This window comes from Diceros bicornis, chromosome 14, assembly GCF_020826845.1.
Source record: "Diceros bicornis minor isolate mBicDic1 chromosome 14, mDicBic1.mat.cur, whole genome shotgun sequence".
Taxonomy (NCBI): domain Eukaryota; kingdom Metazoa; phylum Chordata; class Mammalia; order Perissodactyla; family Rhinocerotidae; genus Diceros; species Diceros bicornis.
In genome coordinates, this window is record NC_080753.1 from 42,212,296 (window position 1) to 42,239,260 (window position 26,965).

Genomic DNA, 26,965 nt, shown 5'->3' on the forward strand with positions numbered 1-26,965 from the left:
ATTGTCATTTGATGGCAGGAGCTGTCAGGGATCACCAAGGGTCAGAGAAACCAAATACATGTTGAAGCATAGGGTCCTTGGTAAGATGCACCTGTAATCTCCCTAAGGAGAAAGATTCTTCAAACTGAGTGTCACAGTGTATTAGTGGGCTGTGAAATCAATCTCATGGTTTGCAACCAGCATTTTAAAAAAAGAAAATAGGCGGGGCCGGCGGTGGCGCAAGCGGTTAAGTGCGCGCGCTCCGCTGCGGCGGCCCGGGGTTTGCTGGTTCGGATCCCCGGCGCGCACCGACGCACTGCTTGGTAAGCCATGCTGTGGTGGCCTCCCATATAAAGTGGAGGAAGATGGCCACCGATGTTAGCCCAGGGCCGTCTTCCTCAGCAAAAAAAAGAGGAGGATTGGCGGATGTTAGCTCAGGGCTGATCTCCTCACAAAAAATAAATAAATAAATAAATAAATAAATAAAATAGGCTAGATTAGACTATATCAGAATACAGGCACTTAAGGTAGTATTGTTTCCTGAATTTTTCTTTCAGGTGTGTGTGTATGGGACTGTGTCAGTGTGTATGCATGACACAGAGAGAGACAAAGGGACTTTTCTACCTCACTTTTGCAATCAGGCATTTGAAAGTCTTATTTGATTTCTACTTCAGAAATATTTCAAATGTTGACTCTCTCCTTTCTCACACTGTCTCCTTAAGTGAAGCCCTTGTCTTTCTTGTGAGACTATTGCAACAGACTACCGACCTCTGACATTGGGCCCTTCTCAGTAAGGACTGTTTATGTGAAAAATCTAAAGCAAAGACAACCACAACAACAACAAGACAACTACAACAACGATACACAAACTCTCTCCTTAAAAACCTCTGGTCGGGGGCCGGCCCGGTGGCGCAAGCGGTTAAGTGCGCGCGCTCCGCTGCGGCGGCCCGGGGTTCGCTGGTTCGGACCCCGGGCGCGCACCGAAGTACTGCTTGGTAAGCCATGTTGTGGCGGCGTTCCATATAAAGTGGAGGAAGATGGCCACCGATGTTAGCCCAGGGCCGTCTTCCTCAGCAAAAAAAAAAAAAGAGGAGGATTGGCGGATGTTAGCTCAGGGCTGATCTCCTCACAAAAAAAAAAAAAAAAACCTCTGGTCGTCCCCAGCCTGCAGCATAACAACCAAATTTCTCATGCAGGTATTTGGGGATCTCCAAAGACGGTCCCTATGGAGTTTTCCTGTGCTGAACTCTGGGCTCTGGCCGCAGTAAACTGCTCCCTCAGCACCCTTCTGGAAAGCCTGGCCTTCATGAGCAAACTCGTATATCTGGACCTCTGACAAAGAGGAGTCCTAGGACAAAGCCAGAGAAGCATCCTGGATATTGTTCCAATAACTTTTCCCAAAGCTCTGCAGACACACCTGCGATACCAGTTCTGTTAGAGATCTGGGTCTGTGGTTCCACTGAGCTCTTCAGGCCAGGGATCCTGCCTCACATTTTATAGTAAATTGAGGGCAGGCACTGTATCTGTTTCTCTGTGTGTGTGTGTTTGGAAGTGGGTGGTGGCGGGGAGTGGGGGGGTTGAATTAATGAAACCAGAAGCAAAACTCAATTGAGGACACCAGCCACTAGGGTGATCAGATTTTGGCCAAGTAGATATCATGTGTAAGATCCATGTTATTTACTCCATCCTTGAGGGTTTTCTATCAAGCTGCAGGATCTGAGGAGTGGTTTTAGTCACAAGCAACCCACATGCTTTAGAGATTATGATTTATTAGATTGCGTATGCCCAAATAAGGTCATACTCGGCAGTTTCTAGACAACTCTATAAGCATCTTCTAACTCTGCAGTGAGACATTTAAGAGATCTGTGTTACTTCCCTCATGTACATAGATAGTTTTCAATAAAAATCAGGGCGTGACTAATTGATTTTCTCCATTGATTGGAAGCCAACCATTTGGAAGAACACTCAGAAGAAATGAGTTAGGTCTCTTGCTAAAAACTACTTTTAAATTTACAAGGAAAAGAGGAAATTTTGTTCTTCTCCTTGAATTTTGCTGAAAATTGAGGGCTTTATCAATTAGTCTTGGCATACAGGGTTATTTTTCATTAAAAGGCGAAAAGGCATGAGAAATTTGAGTGTCCGTGGATCACTCGGCAGTGGTACCTGGGCGATTCTGCGCAGAGGATTTTTGTGGGATTCAACTTTTGGGGGTAAAACAAACACAATTGCTCCTCCCACAAGGGGCGGGGGCGGTGCCTGGGCGATGCACCAATCACAGCACACCCTGCCCTATATAAGGCCCTGCGAGGCTTCAGGCGTTTCACGCTGGTCGTTGCGTGTTATTTCTTGTTGTGCGATGTGGGTATGCCTGAGACTGCGCCTGCAGCCTCAGTGAAGCTTGTTGTGACTTCTATGGAGAAATCGTCAGTTAAGAAACGAGGAAAGAAGCAAAGTGGCTTGACTGTTGCAAGCCGCAAGGTTCGGGGTCCGTCTGTGTCAAAATTGATCACTGACGCTTTGTTACTGTCTCAAGAGAGAGGGGGTATGTCATTGGCTGCGCTCAAGAAGGCGCTGGCGGCCGCTGGCTACGACGTGGAAAAGAACAATAGTCGCATCAAGTTAGGTCTGAAGAGCTTAGTGAGTAAGGGCACTCTGGTACAGACTAGGGGTACTGGCGCCGCTGGCTCCTTTAAGCTCAGCAAAAAGCCTGTTCCTGAGCCCGCTAAGGGCAGGGTCAAGAAGACCGCTTCTGCAAAGACCAGGAAGGTGGCTTTGTCCAGGGACTCCAAGTCTTCAAAGAGGGCTACGACTGATAAGCGAGCCAGGAAACCAGGGACAGCAGCAGTACAGAAACCTGCCAGGAGCAGCAGCAAGTCTGAAGGAGCCCAGAGCAAGCAACAATTCAAGAGTCCTGCAAAAAGCGGAACAGCGATGGGCAGGAGGTCAAAATCGACCCAGCGAAAAACAAACCGTAGGAACGTGGTGTCTAAGAAGTAAGCTTCATGGAAAGCTAGTTTTCAGAGAACCCAAAGGCTCTTTTAAGAGCCACTTAAGTAGTCCTAAAATGCTGTGGCACTGGAAGGTTCTAAAAGTTTTCCAGAAGACCAGGCCGAGGTCATTGCCTGCTCATAAACCAGTAATTTTGGTAAGGTGAAGTAATCACAGAGACGCGGTGAAAGATCCCAGATAAGGATATCCAAGTAATACCAAATCCAAAAAACCTAGTATGTGCACTATACTTACAACAACGTTGCTTTGCAGTATAAACTTTTAAATACATTTCTAGTACTATGGTTTGTTGAGCAAAGTGGAGATCAGCTCTGACCAAATTTTTTTTTTCTTGGGAAGTGCTATGTGCTAGTTTATACCATCATATATGGGTGCTGTCCTAACCAAGACTTAACTTGGTGTCCACAGATTTTAGGAGTCAATATACAGAAATCAAGGTGTGAAAAAGGTGTTTGCGGGAAGTTTTTGAGTCATATTTTTCAACTGAAGGTTCCTTAGATTGTATTGTCAGGGAAGAGGGAGAATCCCCTGTCACCCTTTCTCTTAAGGTTTTTCTGGTTGGCCAAATAATTAAGACATTAGCAGGAGAAAATGATAACCAAATTTAATAACATGTATACGTGGGAGAAACCAGACACACTGAGTTTCTCAACACAATAGCAGATTCTCGTCTTAAATGCCATCTTCAGCTAAAGACGGAGGAGGATGCTGGGGGTGGGTGGTGTTTTGGGATTTCAGAGGGGAAGATAATTTACATGGAGAGGGAAACGTAAATGTTTGTCAGACAATGCTTTGCAGGACCACCTATAGAGAACGTGGCCAGAGAAACAGGAATTATAGTGATCAAGAGTAGTAGATTTAAGTCTTTGTCTTCCACCCAATAAGAGTTTTCACAGATAAAGCCATCCCCCCTCCCCCCAGTCTTCCCACTACACAGAGCGATACCTTTACAAATGTAAATATTTGGTAAACAGAACTTTAAGAATGGGCTTAGTGAGGACCCTGCCAGTCTGTCTACACCCAGAGTTAAATTCCTTTAGGCAGTCTGGGGGAGGTCAGATGTGTGTCAGAGAAAATAATCAAGGTAAAGAGACATTTCAGAGTGGCCAATTTTGATCTCCCACAGTATGATCAACAGACAGAAACCAAGTATTTTCAGTTTACATTTGCAAGAATAGTGAAATATCGCTTATTATTTACGAAGTACTATAGGTTCTAGATGTTATTTGATGTGTTAAAAAGCACATATAGGGCCGCCCTGCGGCTTAGCGGTTAAGTGCACTCGCTCCGATGCGGGCGGCCCGGGGTTCGGATCACCGGGGCTGCACCGACGCACCGCTTCTCTGGCCATGCTGAGGCTGCGTCCCACATACAGCAACTAGAAGGATGTGCAGCTATGACATACAACTATCTATTGGGGCTTTGGGGGAAATAAATAAAATTAAAAAAAAAAGGCACATATTGTCAAAACAATTGGAGTGGTAATTATTTTAATACAACTAATTCTATATATTTTATTTATGAACATAGTTTATAGGCTTATGCAGATTGCACTCCACGGGCTGAAAAACGTTAACCCTAAAACCTTTATAGAGGAAATGTTGGAGGTTGCAGGGGTGTTAGGGTCTGAAGTGAACTTTCCTAAATCACAAAAACTGTGTGTGTTAGGAAACTCTCAGGGTCTGAGTTAAAGCATCTTTCTTGTTTTAAAATCAGTTTATTTCGGTTTTCACTTTTGTGACATAGCATTCTTATTTAAAGATAATTGTAAATATTAAATTCATAACTGTTAATCTTACTTTGGGCCCTGGTATTTGGGGCAACTTTGAACAAAGCCCAACACATAAACTGTATGTGGTGTTCTTTGACATACAAGTTCAATAGATAACTCACTAGGACCTAGCCTTTTTGAACTCATTTGTATAGTAGTTGGGCCTCAAAAAAAATTAAATTGTGTCCTATAATGGAAAACCACTCAACATAAAGGTTTCAATTTCTATGGAATCAGCCTCAGCCCATGCCTTGCTTGGATATGGTGGCCTGTTGCAGGAATGAGCTGCACTTTCCCGACAAGGCAGTGAGCTCCTTGTCTGACTGCTGTGCCGAGCAGTAGACTGACGCCAGACTGTCATCACAGAGGAAAAGAGTGAAGGACTGGCCTCATCCCGCCCAGCAGCTGGCCGGTCTCCCAGCACTACTCGGACTCCATCTAGAACCGGTTTGGCGACATGCACAGCCTTTGCTCAAGGCGCCTTGTAGCGCCAGGCATACATCAGGTTAAAAACAAAGTTAACCAACCAAAGCTTTTTCTCCAGTTCCAGGAACGGCTATTAAAGCCCTCAATTGTTTTGGCCAATAGGAAAATGGCTCTGGAATCCCACCCGCCCGCCGCAATTTAAGTGGTTTTTCGCACTACACCGAGTATCGTCCAATGAAAGCTTGTCCCCAGAGAGCCTTCATTTACATAGCCCTGTTGTGTAAGTTGGCTATGTGTGATCCTGCGCCATGGATGCCTCCAGTCATCCGGCTAAGTACAAAGGATCTCTCTGGGAATGCTTTGAAATACATAAAACGTTTGCATTTCTTTTACGGAATCAGTTTTGTTGGCAGCGTTTAGTCGTGTTCAGTTATAACAACTCTCTAGATACTTGCACCCTGCACTTTTTAAAAGTTGAACACGTTAGCAAAACGCCCACTGGTTATTTAACCGCATTACGAAATAATAATGCACTAGCGATCTCATACATGCCGCCTTTCGATTTTACCTACTAAACTTTAACATTTCCGCTCAACAGCTCTTTGGGTGACTTCGTGGGCGGCCCTGAAAAGAGCCTTTTGGTTTTCAGTCCTGCAGTTACGGCACATCCTCTGTTCTCAACCGCCGAAGCCGTAGAGGGTGCGGCCCTGGCGCTTGAGCGCGTAGACCACGTCCATGGCAGTGACCGTCTTGCGCTTTGCGTGCTCGGTGTAAGTGACAGCGTCCCGGATCACATTCTCCAGAAACACCTTCAGCACCCCACGAGTCTCCTCATAGATGAGACCCGAGATACGCTTGACACCCCCGCGGCGAGCCAGACGCCGGATAGCAGGCTTGGTGATTCCCTGGATGTTGTCACGCAACACCTTTCGGTGGCGCTTAGCGCCTCCTTTTCCTAAGCCCTTCCCGCCCTTACCACGGCCAGACATGGTTGTTATCGCAATGACTTCTCAGAGTTGACGCAGATCTTTAAATAGCACATTTGCGGACCTGATTGAAAACAACATGCTCTGGTGGAGTTTTTCCAAATTAGGTCAGCAAAGAGGTGGAGCTAGGTGAATAGTTATTAACATTTCAGTGTTTTGATTGGCCAATGAAACCTCGCTATTTGGACTGGCTGGAAGGGGAGGTACAGATTTCATTCCGCTGAGAAGCTTTAGTCTTTTGTCATCCATTATTTTTTGCACGCGCATTTGTAAGTTGAGTGTATTCTTAGCAGCCCAAAGACGCTGAGTAAAGAGCTCCACTCCACGTTTCTTTTTATTTGCACTTAGCAACTAATCAATTAGATAATGGTTCCTTGGGGAATGTAGAAATAATATGTAAAGACGGGTGGATTTATAGGTCAAGGGACTTTCCCTCTCAGTTCTTTCAATGTGCCTATCTAATGGTACACATTTTGACGGCCTTCTCTGTACTGGACAAAATATAAGCCTGGCCATGAAGAAGCCCTGGCCATAAAAGTCCTGTGTTTGGAAAGACAAAAAGGTACATAAACAATTGCAAATTAAAACTTCTTCCTTTTCTTCTCTATCTCCATCCAGACATTTATTGGGTGACTCCTTTTTCTGCAAAAGTCTGAGAGAGTCGTAATCACTTGCCTCTGGACCCTCTTCCTGGCCTGCTGCGCCTGTCTGATCTGCCTGCAATCCCTAGCAAGCTCCCCTTCTCTCCTTCATTAATCCCTTTTCAACCTTCTCCAGTTGTAGAGACAGGAACATACGTTTTGTAGACTTGGGGATTATTTGCAGGGCAGGGGTAATACTTGATTAAGGTCATTACAAAGTCTATAGGGCCGGCCCATGAGAGGCCTTTGATGAGATTATTGGTGTTTTAAACAAGGCTAATCCCATGAAAAAAAAAAAAGAATTGGATCTAAATGTGGTTTGAAACCAAAAATTTCTCCTTAGATGCCTGCTGCAGCTTTTGAAAATTTCTACAGAGTCACTCTAATTAAAAGGAAAAAAAAAAGACACACCGTTCCCCATCCTGGTTAATAAATAAATGCCTATTGTGGATCCTTAGAATGAAACTATGGCCTGAGAGGGACCACATAGTATAACTTCAGACTTACTCAAGTCAAAAGAGAGAGGAGACCCGGGGAGGGAGAGAAAAGACCCAGACCAGAAGAGAACAGCAAAGTTCTGAATGGCATATGGTTTGTAATACTTCTGAAGTAATTAAGTGGTTATATTCTTCTGCCCCCAAATGAGAGTTTTTAGGTTGCTGACTTTCACGATCCACTCCCCTCCACAAATATACTTCTTATAAGAGGAGAGTTAGCTAGGAAGAAATGTCAAGCAGTGCAGAGGAAAACAGAAAGGTCTGAGGTCATAGGTAAAGCTGAAATCTCAACATGATTTTTAATTAATGAAAATAAATAAAATTAGAATGTATACAATATATTAATTTCATGCAAAAACACATAGTGTGAGCCACCCTTGATACACATCCCAGCACATCTTCATTTACACTAGAGGTCTAGATGAGTGTTCCCCAACTTTATTTTGCCTACTATATCATTAACAAAACCTCACTTTTATTATGACATCTAATTTATTCCTTTTTTCTATTCCTTCCTCCTCATTTTCCCTTTTCTAAATTTTTTTCAATGACATCAAGTCAAAAATCATCAATGTTCGGGGCCAGCCGATGGTGCAAGCGGTTAAGCATGTGTGCTTCACTTCGGCGGCCCAGGGTCCGCAGGTTCGGATCCTTGCCGCGCACCGATGCACCGCTTGTCAAGCCATGCTGTGGCAGCGTCCCATATAAAGTAGAGGAAGATGGGCACGGATGTTAGCCCAGGGCTAATCTTCCTCAGTAAAAAGAAAAAAAAAAAAAAGAAAGGAAGACTGGCATTGGGTGTTAGCTCAGGGCTGATCTTCCTCACAAAAAAAAAAAAATCATCAATGTCAGAACAGAAATATTAAAAAGGTATACACGTATAGATATATATGAAAAATGGATCCCTCCATCTGTAGTACTTGGTCGTGTGGCTTGAGGGAGGGGTGGCTCACTCTGGAACCTGCATGGCTTCATATTCTTCCTTTTCACCTTTCTTTCACCCTCAGAGTGAACCTGGCTTCACAGAACCCCATTCATTCAACATGTGAGCTAGGCCCATCAGATAAAATCCCTGCAAATAAGTCATGGCTAATAGGTCACAGGAAACATTGGAACAAATAAAAGTATGGTATGAAGCAGAGGTCTTATAAAAACATGAAATGCCCAGAACCACCTCCACAGACTAACCCTATCAAAGTATCAGAATATACCATTCATATATAGAGGAGCAGTCATATATAGACATATATGACATATAACTGTCACTTATAGACAGCTCCTCTAGCCACTGGCTGATTTGTATATACATTCAACAAACAATTCCAATACTTGACTAGGGTGGAGAACTGCCAGCATATATCATCGCTTTTAAGTGTAGAATTATACTTAGTGAAAAGAAATCCCAGGGTATGAATGCTTTTGAGCTATATTACAGTTGAGGAAATGCATAAGTTCAGTCTTACCCAACTTAGTCAGCCAGGCTTTATAGCATTACAGGAGGTACCTGCAGGCATTTGGGGACATCACTCCTGGTCTAGGACACACAGCTCCTCTAGCCACTGGCTGATTTATCTCACTCCCATCTAAGACTTCAATCTATTGCTCTTTTTCATCCACCTAACCTTTACCCTGGTATGAGTATCCATTTTCTTATTCACTTCCCCTTAATCAAACTGTCATTCCCATGGTCATGTCTCTGGTTCCATAACATAAATTAAGTCTCTTCCTATTTTCCTTACTTCCTCTCCTTACTCTTCTAGGAAAACATTCCTGCTTTTTCTCTTCAGTCCAAACTCTTTTACTAAAAGTTTTTGTCCTTTGCACTTTCTAGGCCTGCTGTCGTTATATGGGCTCTCTCCCATAAACATCCTTAATACATGTGACCTACTAAAGAAAAAGTCAACTGGACAGGGAATTTCTAACATTATCCTTTCTCATACATTTGTTTGTTTCAAAATGTTTATAAACATTTTTGCAATTAAGTGATTTTTCAAAATTCCCTTGAATACTTTCTCAATTACATACACAAAACACAATGAAAGTATTTTTCGTTTGTTTTGATGGTGAAACTATGAACCCAAACGTACACAAAGGAAAATCATTTTAACTGTTACATCCATATTTTAAACAGATGCTCTCTCGAACACATAAGCAAGCTCTTTTGGCAGTACTGAACTTGGTCATTGACTGTTTTATGAAAATGCCATTGTGGTAACTCTGTTTAAGGGATAAAATCCAGGATATTTAACCAACTCATAAAATTAGGTTCACTGGCAAGACTTACACAGGAGTTTATACAAATATCAGTACTTAACCCCCAAAGAATGCACTGAAGGCCCCAAAATTCTCTTTTAGAATCTTTGGATAAAAAGCCAAAATTTGATTTTTAAAAAAATAATAAGAATAGTTTCTGCCCAAATCTGGTGAATAAAATGGTTCACAGCTACTTCAAAGCTACCCATCTCAAAATTTCTCCCTGAATAATAAAGAGAATAAATAGAAACATGAATTCGATAGTTAGAAATTTGTGTATAAACAGGAAAAAAAAATCCTTAAATTAAAAAATACACCGAAAGAAAATGTTTCAAAATATTTATGAAAAAATTATGGGGATATGGCAAATTCTGAAATGTTAGAACAGGTTCTCTCCTCACTGTAGGAAACATCAGAGGAGCTGCCTGTAGGCAGCAGAATGGATACTTAAAGGAGTATCCTAAAAAGATGGTAACAATGCCACACCACGTGTTTTCTTGACTCAGAGATAGGTATTGTGTACTGGTTTTGAGCTTGACTCTGAGCCAGACTAGCTGGAATAAAAATCGAGCACGATCATTTTCTAGCTGTGTAAACTTCACCAAGTTAACTAACCTCTCTGTGTCTTGGTTTCCATACGGCAAAAGAAGGGTAACAGAATAACAATAGTTCCCACCTCACAGGATTCTTCAGAGGAATTAAATTAATATTTAGAACAGCGCCTGGCATCTAGTAAGTATTTAATAATTATTAGCTGAAAAAAAATAGTTTTTAGAAAATATTCATGCCATGAAAGACCTACTGAAAATGCAAATTCATCCAGCCAACAAATAAAAGATATAGAAGCACCTGCTTAAAACCAACATATATATCTCTCACACACATATCTCTCACAAAAACACTTTAAAGAATTATTGAGAAACAGAATATGTGAGATACCAGAATGCATGCCATGCCGAGTAATAAATGCATACAGGATGTCAAGGCAACCCGGGCTTTCTAATAAAATTGTCACACAAAAGAATTTAAGATTGTATTAATATTCTACATGTTAATCACTGATTCAAAAAGGGAGAACAAAAAATGACGACCCAAGGTCTGCAGAAAAAAATCAAAATTACAAATACCTGTCCACACATGCGAAAATCTTTAATGTTTAAAGTCACGCATTTCTGAATTCTAGTCATTATTAAATTAGAATGTGGTTAGAAAAAAATAGTAGTTTATAAGAAACTTCCAGCATTTTGGAGAAGGTGTTTTGTTTTTAAATGTTTGTGTGTGTGTACATGAACAATGCATCAAGTACACACAGCATTGTAAGACTATATTATTATAATATAACATAAGAATTTTTGTCTGTACTTCCCAGCAGGCCTTAACCGTTGCTGCACATTGCCTCAGAGATGACCAGGTTCACTTGTTTTCCTTCTGTTCTGTTCCCAGTTCAGGTCGCTCAATCAGCCCTGTGATTTTGCGATTCAGACAGCTGATGAATAGTTTGTTCTTTGCTTCCTCAAATTTTCAGGGGCTTTTCTCCACAGGTGGTCTCCAGTGACCCACTCCTTGTCTATCCCTTTCCCCTCATGAAAACCCTCAGCCCCAGCTCTCTCTCTAGTCACATGACCACTGTGACACTTTTGACTACGGCCACCAGATGTCTCTCTTCTCTTAATTACTACGCTTGGCAGGTGGTTTGGCCAGAGGTGAAGTTAAGATACAGAATTTAAAATGTAGGTCTCTGATTTTTCAAATGTAGTTGATCTTAAGAACTGATGAACAAGGCCAGAAAAATGAAACTAAGAAACACTGAAAGAAAATGGAAATTTATAACTTCGCTTATAAAAAACAAATTAACAGGCCACAGTTGCTGATGATTAGTAAACGTGTAACTGTGAAGACTAGGTAGGGTGTTTCTAGAAATCTCAGCCTGTGTGAAAAAAACCAATATAAAACAAACCATTGCCTAATTAACTGTAACATATCCTTACGGAGGTAGAAGAACAAGGGAAGCTTTTTGGCAGATCTGCTCTGAATATAGGATGATATTTAAAGAGAAAGAATTTATCAGTGTGCTTCTAGCATGGTTTGGAGGTAAAATGATCAATGTGTTACAACTTAGATGATAATGTCCCTAGAGTGAAGAAAAACAATTAATTCAGCTATCATAGTTTAATGAAAATATTCCATAAAACAAAACGAAAAAATTAGACGCAAAATGACATAATGATTAAGTCGATTAAGTATGGACATGAGATGGACAAATGTATCAGAAAAATCATGCAGTACACAACACAACTAATCGTGCATTTATTAAAATATATGTATTTGTTAATTTTCTATATTTTAATATAGAAATAATACTGAGAGGAAACACACAAATTGTTAATAGAGTTTATCACTGGTTAATGGAATAAATTTCAATTGAATTCATTTTCAACTTTTCTACAGTAAGCACAAATTACATGTATTTTTATCCACTTAACTTTTGTAACCAGAAAAAAAGAAAAGTTTAAAAAAATAGTTGATCTCTTTGCCCAAATTCAAGATGTACCAAACAAACTTTCGAATTGTATTTGGTCTCTTGAGGCATCTGCCCTCCAAAACACAATGTCTTGTACCAGTTACGCAGCCAGATGTATGGAGCAGCATAAAGTCAACACGTGCCATCTGGGTATGTAGATTAGTATTCTTTTGAATGTGATCAGATGAATTACTTTCCCCAAATCCACTAATTCCTGAATGACCTAGTTAGATTAATTTTTTTAAATTTGCACAGCTGGGGATGAAAGCCAGACTACCAGGGAACCCAGGAACATGCCTGGGGTACCCTCCAGGCCACTTGGTGGCTTCCGTTTTTCCATCTTTAATATGAGAAAGCTTGCTCCAATTCATCGAGGCAAATGCCACCAGGGTTCTGACTGCAGAGGCACTGGTGGAGGGAGGACGCTGTGAGGTCCAACACAGCCACTAACTGACACCACCAATCACAGTCCTGGCCTGAGGCCTAAGAGAGATGCCAGAGAGAGCAGGCTGGTGGTGGCAACAGAGGAGTAAGGGAGGCACATTCTGAGGTTCTTCCCACAGGAACTTTGAATGGAAACATGGCTGAGATTGTTTTCTGCTGTTTTCCCTTCATTTGGGTCAAACTCACTGAGAATAAAGACAAAAGAAGAGACTTCTCCATAGCCATCTCCTTCCTTCTCCGTTTACTCCACGCATCTAAACCCTCTGAATGCGGTGGTGTGTGACACGGATCAAAGAGTCACACTGACTAAGTTTGAAACCTGTCTCTATCCCTGGCAAGCTGAGAGATAGTCTATACTTCACTTTCTTCATCTAAAAAACAAAAACGAGGATAATAGTACAGAAGGTCACTGACTTGTGATGGTTCAAATTATGATTTTTTGATTTTACGATGGTGCAAAAGCAATATGCATTCTGTAGAAACCGTACTTCATCCTTTCCCAGGCTAGCGATGTGTGGTACGATCCTCTCTCCCGATGCTGTGAGCCGCAGCTCCCAGTCAGCCCCGCGATCACGAGGGTGAACAACCCATACACTTACAACCATTCTGCACCCATTCTGTTTTTCGCTTTCAGTACAGTATTCAATACATTACATGAGCTATTCAACACTTTATTATAGAATAGCCTTCGTGTTAGATAGTTATGCCCAACTATAAACTAATGTAAGTATTGTGAGCATGTTTAAGGTAAGCTAGGCTAAGCTACAATGTTGAGGAGGTTAGGTGTATTAAATGCATTTTTGACTTAGGATATTTTCAACTTAATGATGGGTTTATTGGGTTGTAAACCCATCATAAGTCAAGCAAGATCTGTACTTACATCAAAGAAGTATTGTGAGAATTAGGTGCTTAGAACTAAATCTGGCACCAAGTAAGTGCTTTTTTTAAATAAGTGTCGGCTACCTTATTATTATGATCATCATCCATATTATCGTTTTCATTATCAGAACAAGGAGAAAGGGTCAGCAGAGACCAAGTAGAAAATTACTGTGCTAATTCCAGTCTGGCATACCAGAGAGACATTGTAAATGCAGGCTCATTAATCTAAGGAAACTTATGTGACACCTTTGTGCAAATTAGAAAAAGACACCCTCCTCAGGACAATTCCCACTCGCTTTCTGGAAAACTATTATAAAACACACAAACACCCATGATCCCTTTTCTGAGAAAGGTGCATCCTTAGCTGTGTAGTGCACAGCCTTCACAGCTATACAACGCCCAGATCACCCTCTGATGGAAGAAACCACAGGGCTTGGTGACAGATGAGTTATTGGATAATAGAGAGAGAGAGGATTAAAAGGAAACTTGAGTGAGTCTAGGAAATGCCTGGATGTGTGTGCACAATTCTGGTAGGGGTATCAGAGTGTATGTCCCAAGGAGAAGGTTCATAGCTTTTCTCAGATGTAAAAAAAGTCCCCAAATTTAAGGAGCCCTATTCCAGAGATAGGAGATGAGATGATGTCGGTGTATGGAGTCTGAGATGATGCAGGAAATTAAAGCAGGCTCTAGATGCAGCTTGAGATCCATGAGAGCCAGTTCTGGAGGAGAGGTCACAGCTGGGGGTCCTTAGCATAACTTAACGTAGGAAAGGCAAAAACTTAAATGGAGGGAACTTTTTGAGAGTGAACAGGGAAGGCTAAGAGCAGAGACCTCCTGGGACAGTTCCCATTTGTTAGGTTCAACTCTGTCCTGAAACACAAAGAATGCCGCAAGTGCACCCTCTCTGAGTCTCCAATTATGTGTCCTCCCCACAAGGACTCTGCAGGCTGTGCGTCACTCACATTCAGCTAAGACGTAGTCCCCCATGGCTCCTCCTGTAAAGACGAGAGATCCAGGAAAGAGGCATCACAGACCAGGCATCGTCTTGACTCTTCCCTGTCCCTCACCTCCCTCATCTACTCGTCTCAACCCTGATCACTCCCTTCCCAAGGAGCTACTAGATTTCAGGCACCATTATGTCTCACGTGGAATTGCTTGATAGCTTTCAAACCGATCTCCTTGCCTCCCATCTTACCTCCTAACAACTTCTCCATACCGCAGAGATCGTGTCCCTCCTTGAGTATTTAAATCCCTGCATTGACTCTTCAATGCTCTATCAGACATCCCAAAAGCCTCCAGGGCTCTGCATGAGCTGGCTTCTCTCTGCCCCTCTTTTCCCCACACCACAGATGCTCAGGGGGGAGAAACGCAGAATTGGTGACTGACAAGTATGCAAAGTCAAGGACAAGGCACAATAACAATTTCTTACCTCCTAGTATGCCTCACCCTCTCCCACTTGCATGGTTGCTCCATCTGCGTAGACCTCCCCTCATCAACCCCACCTAAAGAAATCCTACTTCTTCAAGATCCAGAAGCCTTTGTTGATCCCCAGCTGAATGTGGTCATTCCTTCCTTTGACACTTCAAAGCATTTGCTTCATATCTGCTTAGGACCTTAGGGGGTCTTTTTTAACTGCATTTACTTGTGTTATGTGTTTCATTCCCTACTAGATTTGGGTTCTGAGAATGGCAACAGGTGACTAATTCAACCTCAAAGCCCCTACACTACCTTAAATAGCACCTTACAAAATAAAAGTTGCTTTACAAATAAGTGCTCAAAAGATGTTTGTTGAATTAGAAGCTTTCATTCTGAGGAAAACCATTAATTCTTGCTCCCAGGGAGGTGCCAGTGCTCCCAAAGAAAAAGAGAGAAGAGAAGACTTCTCATGGATGCCAAATCTCCTCTGCCCTCCCTCTGCCCCACTTGCTACAGAAGAATTAGTGTGTCCTGGGGGCAAAGGAACTAAGAGACTTCCTCCTTCTTCCTACTCACTTGAAGCTTGTCTTTTCCTTAAGATTCTGAACAAAATTCCAATGAAGAAGATGATGACACAAACAGCAATCCCACTGATGACTCCAGTGACGAGGGTGTTAGAAAGTGAGGGCTCTAAAAAACAAAAGCAAGTTAAGGCCCATGACCGCCACCAGAGCCCAGAGCAGACCCTCCCCTCACTGCCATGCTGACCACTCTTGTTCCACCCACAACAGAGTTTCTCAGCCCCTGGCTCTCATCCATACCCCAGGTGGCAGTGAGGGGCTGATCCAGGCCTGGGTGCTCCACCTGGCAGGTATATCTCTGCTCTTCCCCAGGGGGCACGGCCAAAGCCTCCCAGCTCTGGTAGGTCCCGTCCCCGCTGGGCAGCACATCCTTAGACTCGGCGTCCTTGACATCCACTGGCTTCCTGTCCTTCAACCACCTCATGGTGATGTTCTGGGGGTAGAAGTTCAGAGCCTGACACCGTAGAGTGGTCACTGCAGAGGCCACATGATGAGTCACCTTCACCAAAGGAGGCACTGGACAGGAAGGAGGAAGGATCTGGAAAGAGGATCTTTCTACCCTTGCCAGGAAGACCAGAACTTTCACTTCCCTTCCTCTATGGGTTGGAGGAAGATGATACCCTGTTCAGACAAAGCAAGCTGCCAGAGAGACACCATTTTGTGTCCTAAAACAAGTTCCAAGATGTTCTAATGTGACATCACATGAAGACTAGTCAGTCTCATCAGCCTTTTCTCCTGTCTCATAAGTAAATATGCATACCTGTTGCCCACATCTTCTGTTTTTGTTAACATGTTATATTCAATCAGATGAAATTGCCCTTTATGTGGATCAAAAATCACTGAATATGTACTATCAGCAATTTTACCCGGTTCAACCCAATAATTATTCTTGTAAGATAGCCAGGCTTCAGTGACTATTGCTGTGTTCTTTGAAAGTAACCTTTAATCTCCAAAGGATTCTGCTACTCTGATCTTGCCTTACTTGGTACTTTCTTGCCTTACTTGGTAATTTCTTGCCTTGGTATTCATGTGAGAATTGACACCTCTGAATTTCTGAAATGTATAAGTAGACACAGAGTTCTTGGTTAAACCAAGAGAAGATCACAGACACTTCTTCTTTGGCCATATGTGTGGGGAAAAAAAATTAAAACCATGACTCATGGCTGTGTCATACATCTCAATGACAAGGTGGAGACCTCAAAGCTGGAGCCCCCAGGGTGGAAACCTCAGACCTCAGTTCCTTCCCAGAGAGTCACACAACTTTGGTGGCCACCTCTGAAATTCCAGCCAGAATCCCGTACCCCCCATTACCCACCACTCCATCATAGAGTGTGGGGGCAGAAGGGTGCTCCCACCATACCTTGCTGGTCCAGAACCCCTCTCCCCAGCTCCAGCAACCACTGAAGCTGCTCAGGGCAGTCCCTCTCGAGATAGGCTCTGTTCTGCTTGGCCCGAATCTTGTTCACTTCCCACTCCAGCTTGGTGGTCAGGGCCCTGGACTCTGCTGCTCTCCAATCCAGTGTCTCAGGGCAGAATTCAAGATGGTCCTGCCCATCGTACCCGTACTTCCAGAAACCCCTGGTACTGTTGTCCTCTTGCACCTCACAGCCCAGGATCACCTGCAGGGTGTGGGACTCTGGCAACATCCCCAGCTTCATTACTGAAACCAAAGGAGTATGTCCCTGTCTCCACCATCCCAGGGACCGAATGACCTCAGACTCCTTCCCTCCTCTCTGACCCCCAGGACCTCAAACTCTCAGCTCTCTCCCTCAAGATGCATCCTTGAGGTAGGGAAACACTCCACCCAACCCAGGAAAGGGAGGCACCCTCGCCACGTACCCTTGCTGTGGTTGTGGTTGTCCATGATGGTCCAGAAGTCGACGATGAACATGTGATCCCACCCTTTCAGGCTCTGAGTCAGTTGCAGCCACAGCTGGCTGTGGGCCTCACCCAAGACCCACTGGGCACGGGACTCTGCACGGCGACTCTCGTGATTGTAGGCCACGAAAAGCTCGTCATCCACATAGCCCAAGGCTTCAAACAGGGGCAGGCCGTGGTCCCGCTCTGAGGCACCCATGAAGAGGTAGCGCAGAGAGTGTGACCCTGGGGAGAGGGCAACAGGCCTTCTCCGTGGGCCGCACGGGGATTGGGAGGCAGAGGCTCCACACACCTTCTGAATCAACTGAGACTACCAGCTGTGTCTGGGCCCACCCCATGAAGATGGGATGCAGTGCCTGCCTTCCTTCCCTATGAGCCTCCTGTCTGCTCTCTCCTTGTGCCCCTCCCTCTACCATGTGTGGCTGCCACCCCCTCACTGTCTCCAGCCTCACGATTAGGGCAGTCTCGCCTGGAGCCAATAGACTCTAGAAAATCCCAAGGTGTTTCTAGCTACGGCCATTGCGCTCAGGAGTTTGTGCAAAGTGCTAATTCGATCCAAGTCCAGAGGAATTTGCTGTAGGGTTTTTTCACTACTTCCATCTGTAAACCCTTTCCTGTGTAAATGCTTGCTGTTAAATGCTGAAAGATCTGCTGATAAATAGAAAAAAATCTGCTGATAAATGGCAGCTCTTCAGCATCAAACCAGTTTCAAAGCAAATACAGAAGACGCTCAAATAAGCCAAAAATGACAAGACCTCTAGGGAAATGAGAGTTTCCCTACACCTTCCCTCAATTATAGAATGAGGGAGTTCAGTGATGTATCCCCAGTGCCTAGAACAGGGCCTGGCACAGTAGGTGCCTAATGCATACTTGCTGGATGAATAAATGACAACAACTCCTAGGTTTTTATCTCTGGCCCTGAACTCTAGCCTGTTACACCCAACTGCCTACATGACACCACCAGTTGTATGACTGATTGGAATCTCAAACTCAACAAGGCCAGACTAGGTTCTTGACTTCCCCCAAATGCTCTTTCTTTTGCCTTCACCATCTCACAAATGGCATCACCTATCCCCCTGTTGCTCAGGCCAATAAAATAAAATAGTTAAGTAATAGAGTCACCTTTGACTCTTCTCTTTCTCTCACACAATACGTAGATCCTTCAGCCACTTCCTTCCAAATCTATCCAAAATACAACGGTTTCTCACCACCACCTCTGCTCCAACCAGGCCCAATGCATCATCTCTTGCCTGGATTAGTGCAACAGCTTCCTGGTTGCTCTCCCTGCTTTAATTGTTGCTCCCTTCATTCTGATTCCACAGAGCAGCCAGAGCAACCTTTAAAGCTATGACAGATCATATCTCTTGCCTGGAATTCACATCTCAGCCTTTGAGGCCCTAGGAGACCTTGCCTCTGGCTCCTTTACTGAGCCCACCACCAATTCTTGACCCCTCGTCCCTGCACTCGTGCTACACGGCATCCTAGCTCTTCCTTCAACCCAGTGGTTCTTAACTGGGAAATTTCGTCTCTCAGAGGACATCTGGCAATATCTGGAGACATTTTTGGTTGTCATACTGGGGGAGTGTTACTAGCATCCAGAGAGTAAAGGACAAAGATGCTGCTAAACATCCTGCAGTGCATATGACAGTCCCCACAACAACAAAAAAATCAGTAGTGGTGAGGTTGCAAACCCTGCTTCAACCCAACTTGCCAGGCACACCCAGTTTGCCAGGGAGTGCTGCTCCCAATTAGCATCACTCTTGTTTCCTTCAGGTCACTGCTCGACCACCAGCCTGAGAAAGGGCCTGCCCTGGCTCCCTGCTTCTCGTGTCTTCACAGCACCCGTTGTAGTGATGTTCTACAACCTTTTGTTCGTTTGTTTATTGTCACCCCTTCACTTGAATGCAAAATAGAGAGCAGGGACTTGGCTCCCTACTACCTCCCCTGGGTCTAGAACAATGTGACGCACGGTTGGCACCGTTGGTACACTTGTGAACAATGAATCTTTCTGTTCAACATCAAATGTTATGATTCAACCTCTGATGCATTGTGATGTTGGAGAATCGCAGCTACGAAGTGGAGACATGGGGTTTGCCTCACAAGCACAGAGTAACACCAAATAAAGTTACCAGTGAGCAAGTCATGCCTTATTCTTGTCATCTATAAAATGTGGATACACATGCTAGCTACCCTCAAAGTGTTGTCCTGAGGCTATGTGATCACTACAAAGCGCTGAGCCAGACAACATCGAGGGCAAACTCAGTTAAGATTAGAGGCAGTGGTAGTACTTCATTTAACATCAGAAAACCGGATTGCCTAAATTCTTTGTAACCTGGGGAGTTCTTTAACCTGAGCGCCAGTTAACCACTAGTAAAATCTACATATTAATAGCGCCTATCTCTCAAATGCACAGCAGAGTCAAATAAGATCACAGACCTGAAAATGATTTAAAACTGAGGTCATTACTTAAATGTTAGTTATCACCACTTTGGCATCCTTTAGTAAAGCCCTGTTAATTACACAGTACTATTAACACTGCAAATCAACAATCCCCGGCGAAAACGAGAGCTGTTACGGTCAGTTCAAAAGTTCAAAAATAACAGATAATGTTACTTTTCCAGGCAAAAGAACAATCGCCGAGAGTCCGTGAGGCCCAGGGCAGATATCTCTCAGGACCCTCCCACCCCCAGGGGCCTCCACTCCAGGTCTCACCAAAAGAGGTGGGGCTAGGGTAGAATTCGGGTCCCCAACCCCACTCCTACACCCCCGAATCCCCAGCACGAGCAGTTCTGGAGTGGAAGCCCCGCTGGGACCCGGCCGCGGGTTCACTCAGCCAAATGCCTCCCAGCCCTTCGCGGCGCCCTGGGGTGGACACACCGAGGGGACGCTCCGGCCAAGGTCGCCTTTGGTGAGAAGAACTTCCTGTTTGGGGATGACCAGGGATAAAACCAGAAAATCACAGTAGAAACAAGAAAACCAAGATCTGAGTCCAAGGTCCCCAAGCCTAGCTCGGCCTCAGTGAGACACGAAGATTTATATTTAAAAGAGTCACGATCGGGGGAGAGGAAGTAGGTGGTTCCGAGTGCTCCTCTGATGAGCAGGGACAGGGGGGCGGGAGGGAACAGGGTCCTGCGGCGAGAGGCCCCATAACCGCATGTGCATCCCAGTGCCCGGAGACACCCCCGGGAAAGTTGGGGGAGGGGACTGCGCACGGGGCTGAGAAGTTCCTGCGAACTTAGCAAACTCCCAAGCGCTAGGAAAAGCTGGTTTCGATTTTCCCTGCCCCGCCGCGCCCCTGTCTTGCCCGCAGCCCCCAGACTCACGCGGTGGTCGCCCCTGCGCGGCCACGGTCCGCAGGAGGATCAGGAAGAAGAGCGCGGGTCGGGCTCGCGGGCCCATTTCCCCGGCTCGGACCGCGGGTGCTGGCCCGCGTCAGCTGCTTCGGTGGGGCGGGGAAATAGGAGTGACCCAAGAAGTCACTCTGCAGCCATTGCCGAGGCTCGGGGAAATCTCAGAAAAAACTTCCTGGCCAGTGGGATCCTTTTCCGGGCCACTGGTGAAAAGAAATGGGTCTCCTGAACTTGGACTCTTTCTCCTGCTGCCCAGAGTACCTGCTTGTGAAACACTCAGTGGCCCAGCTGTCCCTCAAATTTTTAAATCCATAGAGGATGTTGCTGATTGGGGAAAGTATATTTAACGATTTTCTGATCTAAATAGTCAATATTTAAATATTGAATAATTTAAAACTTCAATAATACATTTTCAAAACTTTTAAGTTCAACCCGCCAGTCTTGTTACTCGATTTAGAAATATGATTTTTGCGTATAAATTTCATCTGTCTTTGATTACAATTAGTTAAATCATAAAATTAACAAATTAGATCCTACTGAAATATCTTTCACAATGTACATAATTGAATTAAATTTCACGAACTTTACAGCCCATTAGAATCAATAATAATGGAGCACCATTAAACCTGCGGATGCCCTGCTCTTGCTCTCGGACACTGATTTAATTAGTGTAGGGTGCCAATTGGGCACTGGGATTTTAAAAGCCCCCTCCCCCTCACACACACACACAAGCACACACGTATACGTAACAAAGTTTGGGAACTACTGCCTTAAACATTTCAAACAATATTAACAAATTTAATACATCTTATTTTCCTAAAACCTTTAAATACCTAATAAATCCAATAAGCGTTGCCCTTTTAGGCATATATGCAAATATTGGCCATCTAAGAAAAAAAAATCAAACTTGGAAATTAGAGCCTCTCAGTGGGCTGTAGGGGGATATGAAACAAGATTAGGAAAATGTTGAATATTGGTGATGAGTACATGGGGGTTGATTGTACTATTCCTTTTTTTTTCTTGGTAACATCTTTATTATTGAGATATAATTCGCTTACCACACAATTCATGCATATAAAGTGTAAAATTCAGTGGGTTTTAGTATAGTCACAAAGGTGTGCAACCATTACTACAATCAATTTTAGAACATTTTTCATCCTTTCCACAAAGAAACCTTGTACCTTTTAGTCATCACCTCCAAATCCCTCCATCCTCCCTACCCCCAGCCCTAGCCAATCACTAATCTACTTCCTATCTCTATAGATTTGCCTATTCTGAACATTTCATATACATGGAATCATACAATATGTGGTCTTTTGTGACTGGCTTCCTTCATTTAGCATAATGTTTTCATGTATCTCTTTCATGAACAAATAATTGTAAAGATATACCATATTTTATTTATCCGTTCATCAATTGATGGACATTTGGATTGTTTCCACTTTTTGGCTAGTAGGAATAATGCTGCTCTGAACATTTACATACAAGTTTTTGTGTGGACTTATGTTTTCATTATTCTTGGGTTTATATCTAGGAGTGGAATTGCTGGATCATATGGGAACTCTATGTTTAACCTTTTGAGGAACTGCCATATCATTTTCCAAAGTGGCTGCGTGATTTTACCCTCCCATCAGCAGTGTATGAGAGTTCCAATTTTTCTTCATTTTTACCAACACTTCTTATTGTCCATCTTTATAATTCTAGCCACCCTAGTGAGTGAGAAGTGGTACCTCATGGTGGTTTGGATTTGCATTTTCCTGATGACTAATGATGTTGAACATCTTTTTACCTGCTTATTGGCCATCTATAAATCTTCTTTGGAGAAATGTTTATCCTTTTGCCCACTTTTATTTTCCTTCTTTTTTTTTTTTTTTTTTTTTTTGGTGAGTTTGTGTGTGAGGAAGATCAGCCCTGAGCTAACATCCATTACCAATCCTCCTCTTTTTGCTAGGAAAACTGGCCCTGGGCTAACATCCATGCCCGTCTTCCTCTACCTTATATGGGATGCCACCACAGCATGGTTTGACAAGTGGTGCATCGGTCCACGCCCAGGATCCAAACCTGCAAACCCCGGGCCACTGAAGCGGAGCATGCGATGTTAACCACTACGCCACCAGGCCTGCCCACCTTTTGCCTACTTTTAAATTTGAGTTATTTGCCTTTTATTATTGAGTTGTAAGTGCCCTTTAAATATTCTAGATATAAGTCCCATATCAGATATACAATTTAGAGACATTCTCTCCAATTCAGTGTGTTGTCTTTTTACTTTCTTGATGATGTGCTTTGAAGCACAGACATTGCTAATTTTGATGAAGTCCAATTTATCTATTTTTTTCTTTAGTTGCTTGTGCTTTTGGTATCATATCTAAAAGACCATTGCCAAATCCAAGGTCTCAAAGATTTGCACCTATGTTTTCTTCTAAGAGTTTATAATTTTAGTTCTTACATTTATGTCTTCGATCCATTTAGAGTTAATTTTTAGATGTGCTATGAGGTAGAGGTCCCACTTTATTCTTTTTCATGTATGTAAAGGTAAAAACTCAGCTTTTTCCTTCTTACGTATAAGAAAAAGCCAGTTCTTCCCTACTGTGCTTTTTATCCTGTGTGTCTCCTTTCCTACTCACACAAAACCCTTCACTTCTGACACTTCTGGTCACCAGATTTGTGGAGGGTTTTCCCCACAACAAGAAGCAAATTTCCAACACCAGCAGGGTGTCCTACAATTTAACTGAATTCTGGCACTATCTACCTGAGGATAGTGTCAGATCTCACAGGTAAGGGCTAAGTCCCACAAGACTGCCCCACCAACCCACACTTCAGCTGCCAGTCTCAAGCCCAGGTTGTCACCTGTGCTTCTGACCAACCAGCTACAGATTAATTTGCTAGAATGGCTCACAGAACTCAGAGAAACACTTACATTTGCCAGTTTATTAAAGGATACAGATGAAGAGATACATAGAGTGAGGTCTGGGAGGGTCCCGAGCAAGTGCAGGAGCTTCTGTCCCCGTGCAGTTGGGGCGCATCACTCTCCAGGTGTGGATGCGTTTGCCAACCTTGAAGCTCCCTGAAACCCATGCTATTGGGATTTTATGGAGGCTTCCTTATGTAGGCATGATCAATTACTAACTCAATTTCCAGCCCCTCTCCCCTCTCTGGAGAAATGGTGGGAGACTGAAAATTCCAAGCTTCTAATCATAGTTGAGTGATTCTGGTGACCAGCCCCCATCCAGGAGCCAACCAAGAGCCCACTCAGAGTCACCTCATTAGAATAAAAGACACTTCCCTCACCAGGAAATTACAAGGGTTTCAGGAGCCCTGTGTCAGGAACTAGGGGCAGAACCAATATATATTTTCTCAGTTGTCCCAACACCATTTGTTGAAAAGACTGTTCTTTGTCTACTGAATTGTTTTGTCACCTTTGTCAAAAATCAATTGACTGTAAATGTGAAGATTTATTTCTGGACTCTCAAGTCTATTCCACTGATCTATATTCCTGAAAGTGCTTATATCAAAATTAAGGATTCCTGTTCAGTGAAGGATACCATGGATAAAGTTAATACAGTAGACAGCTGACAGAATGGCAGAAAATTATATGCAATATCTAAAACAGACAAAATGATTAGTAATTAGAATATACAAGGAACTCCTATAAATCAAGAAGAACAAGACAGAAGCTCCAAACTGAAAATGGGTGAAAAAAATGAATAAGAAATTTGTATGGAGGAAAACCCAAAGCACTTGGTAATAAAGGTAATGCAAAGTGATGTATCATTTTGCATCTCTTAGAGCATTAGCAAATTAGAAAGCTGAATGCTGCCCAGTGTTGTATGCATGTGGGGACACAGGAATCCTCATGTGCCGCTGACAGGAGTGCAGACTGGGGCTTCAACTCCACTCCTGGGCAGGTTTTCTAAAGAATTTCTCAAACATGTCCCATGTTTGTGGGTGACCAGAAAGTGCAGGCAGACAGGGTATCCTTCGCTGAGAGAGCAGAGAGGTGAAATGGAGCAACTGCATGATACGGTATTGGAAGAATCCACAAGAAGTTATTTTAGTAAATTAAAAATGCATGCATAGAAAACAAGGACATTTTCCTTCTGAAAGACATTTTCAACCAAAAATATCCATTTAACTCATTTTAAAGGAAGTCTGCAAGAGTGGAACAGGAGTGGGATATGGGGAAAGAAAGGAATACGTAAGTGGATTAAAGAAACATACACACACATGTACACTCCTCTGTGCATGCTGTTGCTGGCAGAAATAGGTGGGCCTGGAAGATGAAAGGTCTTCTACACTCCACCTGCTGGACACAGCAAATGGCCAGGGATGAGCTCTCACTCCATGAAGGGAGACTGGAGACAAAAGGTGCTAACTGGTCTGGGGCTTCAGCAGCTGACTGCAGAACAGATTGAGAGTAAGCCCCGCTACCCTTCTTCTCATCTTCCTTATCAGATTAGAACAGTTTTTTTCAAAGAACTCCATTTCAGCCATGGCGAGAATGTCTGCTAAAATGAGCACCCAAGCAGTGGTGTTCATGGTGTCAGACGAAGACTGAAAGGAGATGCGAAATTTGGGGTTCAACAGGACTGAATGTCTGACTTCTTTCCCCACCTCACCAGGATGTGAGATTCTGGGTCCTTTGTCCCAACTCTTTGTTCAGGTGAGTATGCCAGACCCACCCAGAGCTACCAACCCCGACAGCCTGGATCCATACTCCACATGCTGATGACAGTCCCATTCATGCCTCTGTCCTCAGCATGGCAGGAGTATATGGCTTCCTCTCCCCCAGAGACGATCACATTCACCCAGCATTAACAGGTTCCATTCCTGCTGGGCCAGCACCCTCTGTGGTCTGAGTCCAGGCTTTCCTGGCCCCTTAGCAAGCTTAGCATGATAGCACAGTGGAAGAAACAGGGGACTTGGCACCAAAACACTGTTTCCCACCAAGAAGTCTGATGGCTGGTCACATATGTTGAAGGAGGTTCTGAGGAGCAGGAGTGAGATGAGGAATGAGCCCTGGGCTGTCCTCTTCCCTGGCCTCCCTCCCTCCTGAGATGTCAGCTCACTCCATGAGACTCAGAAACCACTTACACGCCAAGCCTCAGGTCCTCGGCTAGTGCTTCAGCCTCATCAATTTATGTCTCTGGGTACCCTCATGGATGAGCAGATGTTATGGGTTGAAGTGTGTCCCTCCCAAGAGTTGCTGAAGTCCTAACCCCTAGTACCTGTGAATATGACCTCATTTGGAACAGAATCTTTGCAAATGATCAAATTAAGATGAGGTCACTAGGATGGGCCATAATCCAATATAACTGATTTTGACACAGAGAAGCTTACAGAGAGAGGATGTGAAGACACAGGGGACGCCCATACAAGCCAAGGCAGGCTAGAAGCTAGGAGAGAGTCCTGGAGCAGATTTTCCCTCACATTCCTCAGAAGTTACCAACCCTGCTGACACCTTGATTTCAGAACTAGCCTCCAGAACTGTGAGGCAATAAATTCTGTTGTTTAATCCACCCAGTTTGTGGTACTTTGTTACTGCAGCCTCGGGAAACTCATGCAGGAGGAAAGGATGAATCATGGAGTCTCGAGTGTCAGGAAGTCCAGGCCTCCAGAAAAAGGCTTCACTGAAATCTCTGTTAGCAAAATCAAATGAATTAAGAACCTTTTAAGGAATCTGATAAGTTGGCAAGATGCTGGAGAATGCTCTAAAACAGCACTGTTCATAGAACTCTCTGTGATCGTGGAAACCTTTCTGTACTGTCCAAAAACATAGCTATTCGCCACATGTGGCTGTTGAGCTCTGGAAATGTGACTAGTTTGTCTGAGGAACAAGATGTTTAAATTTACTAATTTTTATTAATTACAATAGCCACGTGTGCCCAGTGGTTACCGTATTGGACAGCACAGTTCTTAATTCTTTTATGGTGAGACAGGACTCACCAGGGTGTGAAACTGGGGCCAATTTGCTTTAACTCAGTTAGCTGTCTGTTTGCAAAAGTGGACAGACAATGCATTACTAAAGCCCACCCTATAGATAACATCTCTGACACTTGGGTCACCATGGGAATGGGTGCTTAAGTTGTTTTTCCAGAACGGAGAGTCAGAACTAAGAGTCGACTCCTTGTCTGGTTCAGGCCGGTTAAGACCACCGACTCATCAACTGGGCCTGTGCAAATGCCTGATAGGTGACCCTTTGACGTCAGGGGGCTGAAAACTCCACCCTCAGGTCATGCTAATGCCACCATTTTGTGAACATGCGTCCTACGAAGAGCCATGAATCCTGACTACGCTTGCGCAGATCATCTATTACCTCACATATCCTTACCTCCAA

At 43.7% G+C, this 26,965-nt stretch overlaps 3 protein-coding genes across 13 annotated transcripts; 1 reads left to right on the top strand and 2 right to left on the bottom strand.

Moving 5' to 3' along the window:
- Window positions 1–2,343: 2,343 nt before the first annotated feature.
- On the top strand, window positions 2,344–2,976 carry H1-6 (H1.6 linker histone, cluster member). The gene has a single exon (XM_058553910.1). The coding sequence runs from the start codon at window positions 2,344–2,346 to the stop codon at window positions 2,974–2,976; it is 633 nt and encodes a 210-aa protein (XP_058409893.1).
- A 2,780-nt stretch (window positions 2,977–5,756) lies between these two features.
- Window positions 5,757–6,189, bottom strand: LOC131414069 (histone H4). Its single transcript, XM_058555114.1, has one exon. The coding sequence runs from the start codon at window positions 6,172–6,174 to the stop codon at window positions 5,863–5,865; it is 312 nt and encodes a 103-aa protein (XP_058411097.1). The 5' UTR covers window positions 6,175–6,189; the 3' UTR covers window positions 5,757–5,862.
- Window positions 6,190–11,864: 5,675 nt separating this feature from the next.
- On the bottom strand, window positions 11,865–20,863 carry HFE (homeostatic iron regulator). 11 transcript variants are annotated; one of them, XM_058555076.1, is made up of 7 exons: window positions 20,605–20,682; window positions 19,994–20,203; window positions 17,243–17,506; window positions 16,764–17,063; window positions 15,644–16,024; window positions 15,399–15,512; window positions 14,408–14,758 (listed from the first exon to the last, which is right to left on the bottom strand). In XM_058555076.1, exons 3-7 carry the CDS (start codon window positions 17,478–17,480, stop codon window positions 14,598–14,600), a joined length of 1,194 nt encoding a protein of 397 aa, XP_058411059.1. In that variant the 5' UTR covers window positions 17,481–17,506; window positions 19,994–20,203; window positions 20,605–20,682; the 3' UTR covers window positions 14,408–14,597. The 11 variants fall into 11 exon arrangements, with proteins under 11 accessions (XP_058411063.1, XP_058411061.1, XP_058411067.1 ...); XM_058555080.1 differs by lacking the exons at window positions 14,408–14,758; window positions 19,994–20,203 and adding an exon at window positions 11,865–14,401 and having other exon boundaries at window positions 15,687–16,024; window positions 20,605–20,861; XM_058555078.1 differs by lacking the exons at window positions 14,408–14,758; window positions 19,994–20,203 and adding an exon at window positions 11,865–14,401 and having other exon boundaries at window positions 20,605–20,856.
- Window positions 20,864–26,965: the final 6,102 nt, after the last annotated feature.

What these genes read in the sequence shown, in the direction of transcription:
- LOC131414069 (XM_058555114.1), bottom strand. Translation starts at nt 6,174, where the DNA reads ATGTCTGGCCGTGGTAAGGGCGGGAAGGGCTTAGGAAAAGGAGGCGCT.
- H1-6 (XM_058553910.1), top strand. Translation starts at nt 2,344, where the DNA reads ATGCCTGAGACTGCGCCTGCAGCCTCAGTGAAGCTTGTTGTGACTTCT.
- HFE (XM_058555073.1), bottom strand. Translation starts at nt 20,680, where the DNA reads ATGGGCCCGCGAGCCCGACCCGCGCTCTTCTTCCTGATCCTCCTGCGG. An exon ending in CAACCACAACCACAGCAAGG is followed by an intron (nt 17,064 to 17,242) that starts GTACGTGGCGAG and finishes CTTTGGTTTCAG; the next exon opens with TAATGAAGCTGGGGATGTTG. An exon ending in AAGGAAAAGACAAGCTTCAA is followed by an intron (nt 14,759 to 15,398) that starts GTGAGTAGGAAG and finishes CTCCCCCCTGAG; the next exon opens with CATCTGTGGTGTGGGGAAAA.